The 17,234-nt window shown below is 37.0% G+C and overlaps 1 protein-coding gene across 4 annotated transcripts in view; it reads left to right on the top strand.

Moving 5' to 3' along the window:
- The window catches only part of HACL1 (2-hydroxyacyl-CoA lyase 1), a 26,308-nt gene extending 9,074 nt beyond the window's left edge, over nt 1–17,234 (top strand). For 3 of the 4 annotated variants that reach the window (XM_062569277.1, XM_062569280.1, XM_062569279.1), the window contains 13 exons: nt 1,804–1,876; nt 2,378–2,455; nt 3,443–3,537; nt 3,997–4,109; nt 5,955–6,090; nt 7,232–7,337; nt 8,650–8,733; nt 9,002–9,103; nt 9,940–10,094; nt 11,461–11,619; nt 13,999–14,106; nt 14,719–14,905; nt 15,331–17,234. In XM_062569277.1, coding sequence (XP_062425261.1) covers nt 1,804–1,876; nt 2,378–2,455; nt 3,443–3,537; nt 3,997–4,109; nt 5,955–6,090; nt 7,232–7,337; nt 8,650–8,733; nt 9,002–9,103; nt 9,940–10,094; nt 11,461–11,619; nt 13,999–14,106; nt 14,719–14,905; nt 15,331–15,363 — 1,429 coding nt within the window. In that variant the 3' untranslated portion in view covers nt 15,364–17,234. The remainder of the gene's footprint in view (nt 1–1,803; nt 1,877–2,377; nt 2,456–3,442; nt 3,538–3,996; nt 4,110–5,954; nt 6,091–7,231; nt 7,338–8,649; nt 8,734–9,001; nt 9,104–9,939; nt 10,095–11,460; nt 11,620–13,998; nt 14,107–14,718; nt 14,906–15,330) is intronic. The other variant, XM_062569278.1, reaches the window with a different exon arrangement.

Genomic DNA, 17,234 nt, shown 5'->3' with positions numbered 1-17,234 from the left:
AGCCTAGCCACGTAGGTAGTTAGTGAAGCCTTGGTAAACTACATTTATGATGGCAAAACCATTCTGTTTTTCTTGTTAAAAATGACTTACAGTGCTGCCTTCTCGCCAGCACCGTTATGAGAGAAAGCTTTTGTATCTCAGTATGGTGGTGAGAATAGACCCCAGACAAGAGTTTGGGATAATAGGAAGATTTCAGTATAGTAACATGGTGAAATGCTGTTGTTTACCTGAGGTTACAGTTGAAATTTTTTCTCAGTGTATTAAAAGTTCTTCTGCAAGCACATAATGCTTGCTATTCTGATTAGTTTAATTTAAACTACTTGCAGTAATAAGCACTGCTGTTAATAAAGTGTAGAGTATTGTGCCTGTAGAACAGTATGATTATTTCATGGAGGGGAGAAATAGGGAGAAAATTCTTTGTGTTACAATTTATTATGCACACTTTCAAAGCAGAACCAAATCTTTCAAGGTACAGTTGTTGGGCTTGACTTTATTGAATAGAGCATTCTTTTTCATTGCATTTCAGTATTGGGTAGTATTTGTTTTGTTTTGTTAAATCATTTGAATGTAAAATTTGAAAAAGATAAGTGAAAGGGGCATAGAGTTCATCACTGTGAAACAGGCTGGTGATATATAGGTATTCATAGCATTTTGCTGAAGGGAGAGAAAAAAAATACTACTATCAGCAGAGTATACACCGAATGCACTTTCCATGAGATTTTTCACAGAAGTAAGACACAGACTGCAGTTCTGATGTCAATGTGTCAAAGGATTAAAACTGAGATTTTGATTTGTGGCAGAGAAATGGCTTGGTTTTGAAGCTTGAGTCTATATCCAGATATTCCCAAGGATTATGCTTTGAGTACACACTAGATGTTTCAGCATAACACATTTTACAGATAAATACATTCAAAGGAAAAACTGTATATAATGAGAAATTGCTTAAGAGAAAAAGCTTAGACATATTTTTCTGTCTAAAAAAACCCAGTGTTTGAATTTAGTGTGGATAAATAAGTAGATAAATAAGCCAAATTTCTGTTACTGATGGAGCATTTAGCAGTGGTTTTCATTCACTGTGGGAGGATAATCTAATGTGTTTTATGGAACTGATAATAAAAATACATGCGTAAGGAATGTATATCCTGTATTGTTAACCAGTACTGTTTATACATACGTATAAACTAATTTATGAACAGGATCACTCACAAGCATGTTAAATTGTTGTTTATCTCTTTGGTCTTCATATCTTCTGTAAAAATTGAATGCAGGGAGAAGTGCTGTAGAAAACTCGGCTAATTTGTGCTAAGTTCCAAATTGTGTACAAAGAAAGTCTAATCTTTCTGAAAAGACTGATTTCCTACTGTTTTCTAGCTCTAATGTTTGTGTACTTTATATTGTGTCTTATAAACAAGTGTCCTAGTACTTTTTAAATCGATGGAATACTGTCAGCTGTTGTTATTTCTCTCAAACCACACAGCCCGCTGTGTTATCACACTTTAATTAAAAATGTTAGGCGTATGATTGTTTTTTGAATTTTCATGCCACATGTGGATTTTCTTAAAATGACTGGACTGTCCTAAAGCTTGTGACCCAAAGGCTGTTAGGAAATCCACCAGCTGACAAACTGATACTTATCCATTCCTGTATGGTGTCAGTCACTTTCTATTCCCGTTGAGATCACTGGATGCTGAAAGTGTACGACATCCTAAGAGTCTATAAGCAGTACGTTTTAAGTAAGAGTTTACAGATGTAGGGGAGAAATTATTGCAATTAAATGTATATATTTTTTTAATGCTTTTCTAGGCCTTTGATTGTTATTGGAGGCTCTTCTGACAGGAATCAGGAAACTATGGGAGCTTTCCAAGAATTCCCACAGGTACACAGACATATAGTTTTCTTCAGAAAAATTTCAGGTAAATAATTAGTGATGTTTGTTTGTTAGTAGGAACAACAATCTCCACGCTAACATTTCCAAACAGCGCTTACAATACTGCTGATATGCTCCATCTACTGGTTTAAAATTGAAGCTGTGTAATGCAACCAATTATTTGGAACATATTTGTCTGCGCAGAGTCATGCTAGAATTCATACTTTATTTTAGGTTCTCAGCTGGTATAAATTGATGTTGCCTGTCTGTTCTGAGGTAGAAAAAAGCAAAGTAATCTTTCCAAGAAAATAAACACCCCTTTATGAAAAAAGTACTTAAAGCACTTATTCCATTGAGTACAGCTTTGACAGTTTCTACCAGCTGAGGAACTGCATTTTGCCCACTTCTTGTATGGCAATCTTTTTGTTTTCTTCATGCTGAAGTGAGACAGAAATGAGCAAAACCGTTTAATAAAACAATATACTGGTTATATGCATTTATTCATTTTAGGTTGAAGCTGGTAGGCTGTACAACAAATTAACTGTCCGTCCAAGCAGCCTAGAAATTATTCCTGCTGTTATTGAAAAGGTATGAAAAATAAGCAACAGAACACCAAGTAGTTGTCTTCCTTTGTGTGTGTGTTTTGTGATGGGGTTTTTTTGTTCCCCCCCCCCTTCCTATAGCTGTTGCTGTAACCAGTTTGATCCTGTAGATGTTAGTAGATGATAGCTGATTGAGTAAATCTAACAGCCAGCAAGATGTTTCCTGTGAGTTGTGTTATGGAACAGGTTAGAAGTAGATTTTGGTCCTGTCTTACTTTTAACTGCAGCATTTTTCTGTTAGCTTCAATAAAAGCTGGAGAGATTTTTTAAAAAAATGCTCTTCGGAGAGGTGCAAGAAGGAGGAATGCTTTATCATGAACTTCAGCTCTTTTACCTATGAAGTTCTATTCTGTGCTCTCGTTATGTGACAGTTTTTATAGGCAGTTTAGTGGGGTGGAAGGAGTGGAGAATGTTGGTGCATTTGGTTTTTTTTTGAGACAGAGTGGAAAAAAAGAAACACTGTCATCAGGTCTCTCCAGGAAGCGTTATAAAAGACTCATACTTCTGCTATGGCTACACTTCAGCCATATCAGCCTAAATTCTGCATCCAGCAATGCTGATCCAAAAGTGCAACTTAAGCAGAGTTATCTATTATCTACCTATAATAGAAGGGCTGAAATCAGAAGTAATAGAAGATGGAGGCAGAATAGAAGATAGAAATTCAGCATGAAAAGTTTGATTTAGTAATTCCAGATACAACAGCTGATAATGCAATAAGGAAAGAATTTATAGTCTAATACTGTGCATCCACTGGAATACTTCAGCTGCCTATAAGGGGAAATGTAAATGGCCATCAAAGCTTAAATTTGTTGATATAAACTAGTTCATGGGATTTTTCCCAGTGGTGGATCAGCAAGATGAAACAGTGTTCCTTCACTACAAACTGAAGAGTTTTCTTTGTTTTTTTTAAGTATAAACATTTTATTAACATCCTTCCAAACAATAGTTAAAACTGTGGTCGTTTGTTTTCTAGGCCGTAAGGACCAGCATATATGGTCGTCCAGGGTCCTGCTATATTGACATACCTGGGGATTTTGTAAGTCTTCAGGTGAATAAGAGCTCTGTCAAGTACGTGCAGGTTATATCCATTATTTTTCAAGTTGTTGAATAAAAGAAATTTTAGTTTTAAGTTACTTCTGAATTTTCTTTTACTGTTAAGCAAGAACAAGAGATTAAATTATCTGACATAAGGCTGAAGTGATAGTACTTGAAATCCAGCCTTTAGATGTAACTTTCCATCATAACATGTCATGTAGGTTATAGTTTGTAATGAAATGTGCAAAAACGAATGAAATACTGTGATGCTAATGCAATGATGCCACTCTAATTTCTGAGACAAGTCTACTTGTAACATTAGAGAGAATAAAAGATGAACTTGGAGTCTGTTTTAAAAAATAAACCCTGTTCTGATAAATGCTGTGAATAACATTGTGTGAAACAACTGTCTAGTTGTATGCTAAAGGACAGGTTTTATCTTTTGATGTTTCTCATTTTTAAAAAGCCTCTTCTATTTTTCTCGACTTCCAGGTACGTAGAATGCTGCCTTCCACCTCCCATCAGCATGGCTGAGCAATCTGCTGTATCCAAAGCAGTGTCTATCATTGCTCATTCTGAGCAGCCTCTGTTAATCATTGGCAAAGGTAGCGTACCTTGATGTAGCATTGAACTGTACGGATGTGGGACAAGAACAATCACCAAAGTGGTTTCTTTTCCCCATAAACATTAGCCATCTCCTTTTCACTTTCTATAAAACAGCTTCTTTAAAACTTGGTGTTAAAATGTACTCTATTTCTAGAATATTTTTATCTCCTGCATAAATGTTGCTTTTTTTGTCTAGACTAAGAGAAAAGTCTGTTGATTGAATGTGTGTGTTAATAGAAGAAATCACATAACCCTTGTCTTTAAGCATAGAGCAGGTTTCCACAGATCACTTCCAAAATTCCAAACAAATTCTTTCAAAATATGGAAGCGATATTGTCTGTGTTTTATCTGTCTAATGCTTTCTGGCACCTATAGCAAGAATCAAATTGTCTAATCAAACATCACTTTACCACGTGGACTTACTAAAAGTGCCAGACCACCAATAGAGGAGGATGTGAAGCCACACAGCAGGGATTGATGCTGTTACTGTTATTTTATGAATTTGAGATTGTATTCTGTCAGTGCATTTTATTCCTGAAGGAGGTGTTCCTAAAGATGAAAGATAATTATTCTTTCTGTGGTTCACTTTTTTTTTTTTTTTTTTTTTTTTTTTTTTCCTTTCTTGAGGAATGGTAGTTACTATGCCTTTTCTGTTAGAGAGAAAGGTTCACTAGGAACAGAATTAAAATAAACAACTTCAGTCAGGCCATTGTCCTGCAGACCTGACTGATTATGAATAAGTGGAAGGGAAATGGAAGGATGTGTATCTTGAAGAGGGAAATTCTGCATTTAACAGAGTGAAATGTTTGTGATAACATGGATCTTATCCTTGATTAGGTAGAAAGCAGATCAGGAGGGGTTTTTTTCCTCTCTGGCTTTTTATACATGAACAAAAGAGTATTCTGTGATATGGAAAGGTAGAAAACTCAAAAATACAAAAATAGATTTGCTGGTGCTAGCAACTAAGAAATGTATTTTCTTTAAATCTACTTAACAAAAGTACATATACTTTCCACCATATTTTGTTGCCAGATGGTTTTTGAAAGAAACAGAAGTTTATTTTTCAGAGTTCAAGACTCATTGCACAGAGGCCTGTCACTTACTCTAGAATTTCTGGGCAACTTTAATTCACCTGCCTTGTACTGAAGATAGCATCAGGGTAAATGTATACATAAACATATTATCTTCACCAGCTCTTCTCTGAACCTTCTTTTTTTTTCATTAAGGACTCATAATTAGACCAGTTTGGGCAGATTGTCATGGAGCATGCAATACAATGTCATGCAGAGGACAAGCAGAAAAGTATGTGAAGCAAAGGCCCTCTCTTGTTACTACCAGATAACCTTCTGCTCCAGAACAGAACTTCACCAAAAAAACCTGTCATTTAAAATGAGCAAAACATTATATTTTTCCCTATCCTGCCTCTTAGAAATGACTAGATAATTTCAGCTGAAGTCTTGAAATACCTTCTGTCAGAAATGTCAGAAATTTGAACTTAAATATTTAATATTTAGCATACTATATTTTGAGTTCTCCAGAATAAAAGTTGGTAGGCAGTTCATAACAGGAAGTAGTACTCTGTTTGCCAGTAATGTAGTCACTTAGGCTAACTGAAATTTAAGTGGGTGCACTAGGTTTCTGGGATCATATTTTTTTCTTGTTTTAGGCCTTAGTCCAGTAATGCTCTTAGCCATGCTTGTATTTTCAAATATATGAGTGTTTAAAAATCACTAAGACTGTTCACGTACTGAAGTGATGCAAATATGTAACTGCCATGTTGAAACATGAATTACAGGAGATCATAGTTTGAGTTAATATTAAACAGTCTATTTTGTTCCGTTCAGGTGCTGCTTATTCGTGTGCTGAAAACAATATCAGAAAGTTGGTGGACCTTTGTGGGCTGCCTTTTTTGCCTACACCAATGGCAAAAGGAGTAGTTCCTGATAACCATCCAAACTGCGTAGCTGCGGCAAGATCCATGTAAATATAAAGCGAGGCTTTTAATTCTAACATCTGGGAAAAAACTAGGAATTGTGGTGTTTTACAAATACCAGGGAAGACAAAACACATACAGCAAAAAGTTGTTTCAGCTGCATTTTACAGCTCAATTTAGAGCACTGAAGATGTTGCATGGAAAGAGACAACAAATACAAGTGGATTACTTCTGACATTGCTTAGAGTGCTGGCCAGGAAGATATTTTGTCTGAGAGATAATATTATAAAACTATGAAACCTATGGCAAGTAGATGTATCAACATTGTTACTGGGCATTTCATAACATGGAATACTACCGATAAACAGTTTATATTAAATATTTAACTTAGTGTATTAGACAAACTGTTAGCTTTTTCTTTTAATACCATAAATGGAAGCATAAAATGCAGCACTGTACTTCAAGTTAGGCCACCTGCTCCCTTATCCCTGTGGTGCTGGCAATGTACTGTCCTTTAATGGCAATCCATTTAAAAAGGAAAAGAAGACACCTCAAACTACATTGAAGGATTTGTTTAAAATGATGTTTATAAGAGCCTGTTTCTGGCTTATGGGAAAATTAATGTGAATGAACTTCTTAAGAGCCCCCATAGGTATGAGTATGTGCGAAATCCCCTTGCAGATGGAGCATTTGTGTACTTAGAGGTTAAAACATTGTTGAGCATCATAGCTTTATCACTGGTAAGCATGTCATTAAGAAGAAATGAAGAATGAAAGAATATACTAAATATTGTGTACCCAGCTGGAAGCTAAATTAACAGGAGCTAAACTGAGAGGTCCAAGACAATCTTTAATCTTGCCAGTGTTTCAGTCGTGAGTCTTTAACTTAAGCATCTTTATAGCATCTTGTTATTCTTCTGGAGTAATGGATCCTTTCCTAAACACAGTACATTAGTAAAATAGTAAAAAATTATTTTCTAGACCTCCAGAATTCAAGAATGGCTTGATGAATGACTGATATGAAAGAATTTGGGTTGTTGGAGCTAAGCAAACAGCTCAGAGGAAGAAAGAATTATTTGTATATTCCTTTTGCATTTGCTGTGACAATTAAGATTACTTCTAATTCTGAAAAACTATTAAATTTAACAATATTTTCTGCTCATCTGATTCTCTTATTTCCCTTTATTAGGGCATTACAGCATGCTGATGTAATCATATTACTTGGTGCCAGGTTGAACTGGATTTTGCACTTTGGCCTTCCACCAAGGTTTCGACAGGATGTAAAGGTTGTTCAGGTAAGTAGGAAAACCACCATCTCTTGAAGGAAGTCCTTTGTGTTCTAGCATTGCCTAGAATAATTAGTGATTTTAGTATCTGCTGTTTCAGGTAGAAATCGTGTGTGCATATGGACAGTGCAATACAATGTATATAGTTACAGTAGTTCTGAAGAAATCATTCTGAATTCTTCTTTTTGTTTGTTTTACTACTTTACTTTTTCTGAAAATGTTTACAGAATTGTTCCAGCTATCAAGGACTTGATGCTGCTATAATGAGGAGGGCAGATATTCTGTGTAGTTAACTAATACAGGATTAGATTTGTGATATGTATGTTCTCTGTAGAGTGCTGGAGTTCCATTGATCAGATTTTCTTGAAGTTGTGAAAGCCTTTATACTGTTTTACTGTTCTCTCAGCTGGACTTCCTGAAATAAAATAACCTTCAGATCCAGAGTCAGTCATTCTTATAAGAGTCTTATTAATATTAATGGGAAGAGAGAAAGAAAGTCTGTTTGACTAATTAATGTATTTGGCAATCTGCCAGCTCTTAGAAGGACAAGTTGTTAAATTGATTATCTTTAAAATTCCTCCCTCAGAGTCTATGATCCAAGAACAATAGTAGATTCAGTGTGCTGACTGGCCTGTTTTCAGTGAACTTAGTGTCAGCTTCCAAACTTCACATATATTCCAGAAGAATAACATAAATTTTTAAATGAGAATTCCTCCAATTTAATACTAACTCTGTATCATGCGTTAGTATTAAAATACTAATTCAGTTCACAGTCTGTGAGACCCAACCATAAAATAGAATTTCACATAACGTTAGAGGTCTCAAGTCAGTGATAAGGAAAATTGAGAAGTTCCCTCATTGCTCACCATCTGCTTTCTATTTTTTTCATGTAAGTCAAATTCTTACCATCAAATAACATTCACAAATTTTTCTCAATAAGAAAATAACTATTTTGCATAGTCTCTCAAAGTATACCCAGACCTAGGCTTTTATTTCTCATACAAATGTCACTAAAACTCACTACTTCCTTCTCCTTGTTGATCTAATATTACTCTATGCTGTGTGTAACAGCACAAAGGAAGCAGGTAGTCAGTTTTAAGAATATACATTAACTTTAACTAAAATGAATATATAACATAGGGGGGTTTTTTACGTTGAATAAAGTATTTCTTGATGACACTTCAGTGAAAAGCAGAGGAAGTTATCTATGCAGCCAAAATAAAGCATAAGGCATTATTAGAAAGTGTTTGTAACTACTTGAACTGAAAAAAAATTCCTTTTAATATCCGAGTTAATGGTGGTCTGTCTTTTTGAAATATAGATTGATATTTGTGCAGAAGAGCTGGGGAATAATGTGAAGCCAGCTGCAAGTTTATTAGGTGACATAAACACCGTGACTAAGCAGGTAATGTAATGTCAGGTGCCCTCCTGTTTTGACCTTGGTTTTCTCTGACTTACATAAAGAAAGTTACCAACTTCAAAAAACAAACAAAAAAAAACTCTTCAAGGAAAGACACTTTTCGGGCAGCTTAATCATGCTGTGCATCCAATATAGTCCCAGATTAAATGTTAAAGATTGTTTGGTGTTACTGTTATTTGGCTGGGATCTTTCTTGGTGCTCTTGATGTTTTTAGATATGTTGAAACAACATGCAATATTTTAATGCTTTCTAGCTTTTAGAAGAATTCAGCAAAAGACCATGGAAATATCCTTCTAGTTCACAGTGGTGGAAGAGACTAAGAGAGAAAATAATGAACAATGAAGAAAAATCAAAGGTAGTGTTACATTAAAGAAACAAGAGGAAGTTTTTTTCCCCTTAACAGATATTAACATTTAGTCAACTTCAGCGCTGGTCTGTTTCCAAATTCTTTACTTACTTAGAACATTCGTGTCACCCAGACTTGTAAATTCTATACCATTCTGGTATAGATTATATCTATATTCTGTGCTTTGTCTAAGTGTGTACTCTGTGGAAGCTTGGGACTGGGTTCACGGAACCTGTAGTAGAAGACCACATCCAGAGCTGCTATGCTACAGTCACTGACTCGTGAGCAATAGGCATGTAGTCTGAGTGGAAGTATAATCTGTATTAAAAGTAAATAGCTGTTAAGGCCAAAATCCCACACAGAGTTAGCAAATGCTTAATTTGTATAAACAAGTTAACTCAAATTCTGCAAGCTCAGATGTGTGTTTGCAAGATTGAAATCTAAAATAGATTTGTCCTAGGAGATGATGCTTTCTGAATTACCTCCCAGTACGCAAGCGACAACTCACTTAGGATAATTAACATTCAAACCAATGTTTGAATAAGTTCATGCCCTGCCCATCTCAGTTAAGCTGAGATATCAACAGTAGATTCCTGTTGATAATAGGCAAGCCAAGGGAGCTGATTGCTGACACAAGCAAGCCTCTGATAAATACTGAAAAATAGATAGGTACAATAAGATTGACCTTACTGGCTTCAAACATTGATGTAGTGCATAGTAGGCCAATTCTTCAACCTTAGTTAGGAGAGTGCATTTTAATTTCTGTAGTATTGTTTACATAGCTCAATTCTATACCTTATCTTAAATTATGTGCACAGGAGTTAGTAATATTTCTTATTTTTAAGGAATTAGAACTACAGAAATCGCTGCCTATGAATTATTATACTGTCTTCTATCACATCAGAGAGCTGATACCCAGGGACTGCATTTTGGTAAGTGAGGGAGCAAACACCATGGACATTGGACGCACTATGCTTCCGAACTATCATCCTCGTCAAAGGTGAGATATTTTCTTTGTTGTGCTGACCCAGTGGGCTAGATTTGTATGTAGAATGTTTTTACGTATCCAAGAAGTACAGTGGTACTTCTTTGTAATTATTTTTAATTCTTTTTAAAGAATTTAAATAAAATAAATGTTCTGTATGTTGTTGGCCCTTTAGTAGAGGGAAGGATTAAGTCAAGTTGTCCACTTTATACTAATGTCCAATATCATATTGAATTCTCTAATCTAGATGTTTGTGCTCAAAGTGAATGGTAAATACAAGTAAAAATGAGAAAAAGAATTTTTTGGAGTCTTACTGTGAAATCAACATTTTTATTTGAAATGTAACACCTGTATAGGGAGAACTGGAGATGAATCAACTCCTTCTGAAAATTAGATTTTATACTGAGGACTTGCATGCCTAAAATGTAGGCACCCAAATTTAGAAGTGCTGGTATGTTGCTGTATTAAAGCTAGACCACAAAGAATGATTATAAGTAGGAGTAGCTAAGTGCTGTTTCTTGACTGGGGAAAAAAGCAAGTTCTTTCAGCTGAGGCGAAACTTCTGATCTGACTGTGAAGCTTAGAGCCTTCTTATGAAAGTAACATTTACTGTCGTAAATAAACCTAAAATTTTTTTGTGAAGAATAAAACTTATTTCCAGTGAAGTTTGGAGAAGAGTTTTCTCTTTTTTCCTTTTTTAAATAAGAACACTGACATTAATGATTGTCTTTTCAGATAGCATTGTGTATATATGTGTATATATGAAAGCAAATTTGAAAAGTTAACCCTAGAATAATCTTGTTCTTTATGTACTTTTGTATCCATTATGTGCTTCTGACTGAAATGATTTAACTTAATTACAGCTTGCAATTTGATTTCAAAATTCGAACAGAAGACTAGAGTTTGAATAGTGTAATTTAACTGATGGCTTTCAGACTTCTAGTTAAATTTTCAGAAAATTAAATACAGAAGGATTTCATGTAGTCTGCCTATCTCTACAGTAATTGAATGTGGTTGAAATACTGTTACTATGCAGGCTAAAAGCACACTAGAATACTTCTTTCTTTATTGTAGTATTACTTGTGTAATAGAGTTCCTGCTAATAATGCTTTTATTTTAATTAGAGTTCAAGTATGTGTATCTCAATTAAAACATCTGCAATGTTGATCGAATGTTTGACTGAAAACGCAGCCTTTATAGGGAAGGAGCAAATACTATAATAATAATCATATGTACATTTGATATCTCTTTATACCAGTTTTTTTATGAATTGGTGTTTGTATGTGATGAATTCTTAAAGATAAGTCATCATGGATTGATTGAACTGTATAGTTTTTTTTCTTTACTTAAAGGAATAGCAATTCTATGTTTTCTCTTCCAGACTGGATGCAGGTACGTTTGGAACAATGGGAGTCGGGCTGGGTTTTGCTATAGCCGCTGCAATGGTGGCTAAAGATAGAACACCTGAGAAACGAGTAGTCTGCATAGAAGGAGATAGTGCTTTTGGATTTTCTGGCATGGAATTGGAAACTATTTGCAGGTAGTTGGGTTTTGTTTGAGAAAACCTTCTTTGTTTATTGCCATAATCAAGTTAACTGGAAGACCAGAGAGACTGTTGCTAGACAGGGTGTTCTTTAAAAACCTCATGGAAAACAAGCCAAAACGTACATGTAGTCATTTTACACATAGTCATAATAATTTACGCATAGTTAGTTGATATTAAAGGATTGTTTCCTCCAAACTCGAGAATAGCCCATCACAATGAGCAGGAAATTGAGCAAAGGGGGCAGGAGACCTGCATGGATGAGCAAGGAGCCTCCTGGCAAAACTGAGACACTAAAAGTGAGGTATCCAAAAGGTGGAAGCAGAGACAGATAACCTGAGAGGAATATAGGAATATTATCTGAGTATGCAGGGATGGGGCTAGGATGGGCCAAAGCCCATCTGGAGTTTAATCTTTCGAGAGATGTCAAGGACAACAAGGACTTCTATAAATACATCAGTAGCAAAAGAAAGACTAGGGGAAAAGGAAGACTAGGGGAAGTATGGGTCTGCTGCTGAATGGTGCAAGGGCCATGGTGAAAAGACTCAGGGAAGGCTGAGGTATTGAATGCCTCTTTGCCTTACTCTTTAACCTGAGTCCAGCCATCAGGAATCCAAGACCCTGCATACCAGGGAGAAAGTCTAGAGAAAGGAAGACACTCTGCTGGTGGCAGAGGATCAAGTTAAAGATCACTTAAGCAAACTGGACATACATGGTGCCTGAGAGTACAGCCACAAGTGCTGAGGGAAATGGCAGCTCTCCATCGTGTTGGAAAGATTATGGTGATCAGGAGACATGCCTGAGGACTGGAAGAAAGCAAATGTCACTCCGGTCTTCAAAAAGGTCGAGAAGCAGGACCCAGGGAACTACGGGCCAGTTAGCCTTACTTCGATCCCTAGGAAAGTGATGGAGCAGCTCGTCCTGGACGCTGTCTCTAAGCACATGAAGGGCAAGGAGATGATCAGGAGTAGTTAGCATGGATTCGCAAAGGGGAAATCATGCTTCATCAACCTGATAGCCTTCTATGATGGAATGATTGACTGGGTAAATGAGGGACAGCAGTAAGACTTTTGACAGTAAGGCTTTTGACACTGTCTCTCATACCATTCTCATATACAAGCTGATCAAGTGCAGGCTGGATAAGCAGACAGTGAGATTAATTGAAAACTGGCTGAAAAGCAGCACTCAGTGGGTTGTGTTCAGTGGAGCAGAGTCTAGTTGGTGGCAAGAACATAGTGGTGTCCCCCAGGGGTCAATACTGGGTCCCAACTTGTTCAATTTATTCATCAGTCACCTGGGTGAAGGGACAGAGTGCCTCCTTGGCAAATTTACAGATGATCCAAAACTGGAGGAGTGACTGATACACCAGAGGGCTGTGCTGCTATTCAGAGGGACCTCGACAGGCTGGACAGTTGGGCAGAGAGGAACCTCATGAGGTTCAACACAGGCAAGCGCAGGGTCCTTCATCTGGGGAGGAATAACCCCATGCACTAGTACAGGCTGAGGGCTGACCTGCTGGAATGCAGCTTTGAGGTCTTGGTAGACAAGTTGACCATGAGCCAGCAATGTGCCCATATGGCCAAGAAGGCCAATGGTATCCTGGGGTGCATTAGGAAGAACATTGCCAACAGGTTGAGGGAGGTGATCCTCCCCCTCTCCTGAGCCCTGGTGAGGCCATGTCTAGAATACCAAGTCTAGTGCTCAGTTCCCAGTGCAAGAGAGAAATGGAGATACTGGAGTGAGCCCAGCGAAGGGCTACTGAGATGACTGAGGGACTGGAGCATCTCTCATATGAGGAAAGGCTGAGAAAGCTGAGACTGTTCAGCCTGCAGAAGAGAAGGAGGGAGGATCTTATCAGTGTGTATTATCTCAAGGGAGATTGTGAAGAAGTCCAAGCTAGACACTTCTTGATGGAGCCCAGTGATAAGACAAGAGGCAAGGAGCACAAACTGAAACATGGGAAGTTTCGTCTAGATCTAAGGAAAAACTTTGTTACTGTGAGGGTGACTGAGCACTGAAACAAATTGTACAGATAGGGTGTGGAGACAAGGTCTATTCCTTGGAGATGATTAAAAGCTGTCAGACATGGCTCTGGGAGGCCTGCTGCAGGTGACCATGCTTGAGAAGAGAGTTTGTACTTAGTAGTCTCTAAAGGCCCCTTCCAATTTCAGCCATTCTACGATTCTGTGATTTTTCCTCTATCTACTGTTCTGACGTAATGTATTACCAGTGTTTCACATTTCCATCATGTTTCATGTGGAAGTGACTTTTTAAAGTCATGTTTTTTTATTATATTTTTAATGAGAAGTAAACCTTTATAACACCTTACAGAAAGGTGCAAGTATCTTAACTCTTTCAAATGTCTCTTTTTTGTAGATACAACTTGCCAGTCCTGATTATTGTAGTGAACAACAATGGGATTTACACTGGTTTGGATACAGATGCCTGGAAGGAAATATTAAAGTTTGGAGAGCCTGCAACATGGTGAGTGTCTTCAAAGTATGTTCTGTTAATTAAGGAAGAAGTAACCAAACTGATCATTCTGTGTACTGTTAATGTTTCCTGATCCAGATTAAGATTTGTCATGAAGTGAACTTAATCCTCAAATAAGTTCATATAAATGAGAAGTAGTTACCAAAGGCAACCAACCTATTTACAGGTTATTGTTTGCACAGCAGTATAGCAGAGAGATGACTCAACTAGTTTTGTCAGGTTCCTGCAGCACTACAGGCCCCACAGTTCAGGGTACATGGTGAGCTAAACTCCACAATGATGATAACCTAAAAATTACTTGGCTTATGTTGTCATTTTACAATGAGCTTCCGCTTTTGGTGGCAAGATCTGTGTATGAAGACAGCTTGGCTAAAGCCCTGCTCAAGAGTATCTACAGAACATGAAAGTCAATAGTGCAGTAAATCTGTAATGCTATAAACATAGCTTAAGCAGTATGGGAAACAAAGTTTTCCCAACGCAGAAGACTTTATCAGGCCAGCACAAGAATCATCTCATGCTTTCAAATCAGTGCTGAAATAATTAGAATTGGTCATCCTGGCAGTTCTTCAATGCCATTAGTCAGAGTTCTCCATTTTGTTACAGTGTACCGCCTGTTTCTCTCCTGCCAAATTCGCACTATGAGCAAATTATGTCTGCCTTTGGAGGTAAAGGATACTTTGTTAAAACACCAGAAGAACTGCAGAATGCTCTGAAAGCAAGTGTGGCTGACAAGCAAACACCTTCTCTTATAAATGTAATGATTGATCCACAGTCCGAGAGAAAGAAACAGGTATGTATCTGTTTTACTTTGCTTTTTCGCAAGCTTCATGTAGGCAAGCCTGTTAAATCCTCCTGAAGCATCACTAAAACTACTGAGAAGTCAGAGATGATTGTAAGGCAAAATTTTCTCTGCAAATATGGGAAGATAGGAGAACCAGTGCCTTTACTAGTGTAACACCACATGTTTTTCTTTTAGTTTTTCCACTAGCCCTTATTAATGCATAGTGTCTTTAATGACCATTACCAGAGTTGACAGTTGTTCTTTTCCTGATGGACCAAATAAGACAAAGAACATTTTTGTGAACAGTCTTTTATTTCCTGCAGATTCCATCTGGTAGTTAATGCATATTTGTATCCCATTTTTCCAGTCTTTGTCTGTTCTGACTTTGTTGTTGTTGCTGTTCGTTTGTTTTAGTTTTGTTCTTTTGTTTCTAGGAATTTCCCTGGCTGACTCGTTCTAACATGTAACGGAAGATGAAGAGAATGGTGATGCAAAGCAATGCATTAAGCAAAACTAAACTGGCTTCAGGGAGTGGAGCTGGTATAGCTGTATTTGATATAAACAGTGGGACAAATTAGGATTTATAACTTCATTTCAGCATTTACAGATTACTCTGATATCAGTGATTGTAAAATGAACAAGACACATTTGAATGTATACCAGGCTTCCTAGCAGATTGCACAGAAATATGGGTGATAAAATTGCTTACTTTTTCTTTCACTCAAAGTGCTACACATCAAGGTTTGTGAATTAAAGTCTTGGATCTTGTAGAAGAAGGAACAAAGCTGAGGAGTTTACACTTTTTTGAAACCATAATTTCTTGGCAATCTGTAATTACAGTAGCTTCATTTTTAATTAACCATCATGCTACTTGTTAGCTTAACCTTTAAGGACCAAAGGTATCTGACTGTGAGAGTGATTGGCTTCACTGTGCATTGAAGCCAGTTGGCAACACAATCACTTCATAATTTTAGGTTGCTTTCTCAATTGCTCTTCCATGAAAATGGCAGTATATCAAAAATGCAAACTTTCTGAATTTCTGTTGATTGCAGTAAGGTTTTTTTTTATGGTCTATTAACTGAGACTTGTACTTGCATGGAAAAAATACCTAAATTTTTGTATTTGAAGTTTTAATTTTTACAAAGACACTATCACCCCTGTAGACCGAAAATAGGACTGGCCTTAGTAATGAGTCTTCCAGGATTGATAGATTGTAAATCTTTATAATCAGAGGCTTGAAAAAAGTGTTAGGCTGGAGCTAAATGTTAGTTTGGTTGGCATCACAAAGCAACAGCCAGCCTTCAGGCTGTGTCTGGCTAACTGAGCAGCAAAGGTTCTTCCATATAATGCGTTTACTATGTAGAAACTTTGAAATCAGTAAGAGAACTTGCACTGACTGTGGTGCAGAACGGATGTAGATTGGCCTGAGGTGGTATCTGCTCCTGCATTTTCATCTGTCATTGCCTCTGACATTCTGACTTACAGCTCTGAACTTGAAAGCAAAGCAGCTCTTTCATCGCTTCTGTAGTAGCGTACAACAGCTACTTTTCAGTATAGTGCTAAGCAGGTTACTTTATATTTCTTGTTAAATACACTGGAAGGCTTTTTTATTGTTACGTGTGTTCAAGGGAAATTCTGGATCTGATTGATTGACCTGTTTTGTCAGTTATTTTGGTGATATTGAATGTGAATTGTGGAAGGCACTTGAAGGAGCCAAGGAAGAGAAGGATTGGGTCGGTAGGCGATCCTGGGCTGCAGTTAGGTTTGATGCAAAAAAAAATGGGCTTATGGGAGGTTCTTGCACTTGTGCCTGGGTCTGACAGGAGGCCATGGGTTACTATTAGGCAGGGGAGTGTCTCTGCACACTTGTACAGAAAGACAGTATCTGACATGAGCAAGAGTACTGTGGTCTGGTGGTAATGCTCCCCACGGTATGGGTTGGAGTTGCTATGTGGCAGTATGAATGCTTGAGCCATTAAAAGTAATATCTGTAGGAAGGGTAAGAAGTACAAAAAGATAAAACCCATATAATGGATTCAATTCACAAAGGAGTGCAAGACCATGGAGCTGGCAGTGTTTCTATGTTCTGTGGAGGTCCTCTGCAAGAAATCTAGAGTGAAATTACACATTGGATCCTCTCACAGATTTTACTTGTTTCATTCTTTTTCATTACAAACAAATGAATTTTAATATGTTGTAATGATTAAACACAATACATTCTAATGATAAAAAATGACTGTAAGAGATAATGTTGGTACTGACCACAGGGGAGATCATTTGCTTTGGTTAAACAAATGCAGAAATTCTTGTTTTATACTTGAAAATCAATAAAAAGTGA

This window comes from Rhea pennata, chromosome 2 (assembly GCF_028389875.1).
Source record: "Rhea pennata isolate bPtePen1 chromosome 2, bPtePen1.pri, whole genome shotgun sequence".
In the NCBI taxonomy this organism is placed as follows: domain Eukaryota; kingdom Metazoa; phylum Chordata; class Aves; order Rheiformes; family Rheidae; genus Rhea; species Rhea pennata.
The sequence above is the reverse complement of the archived record's forward strand: the minus strand, read 5'-3'. Positions and strand labels throughout refer to the sequence as shown.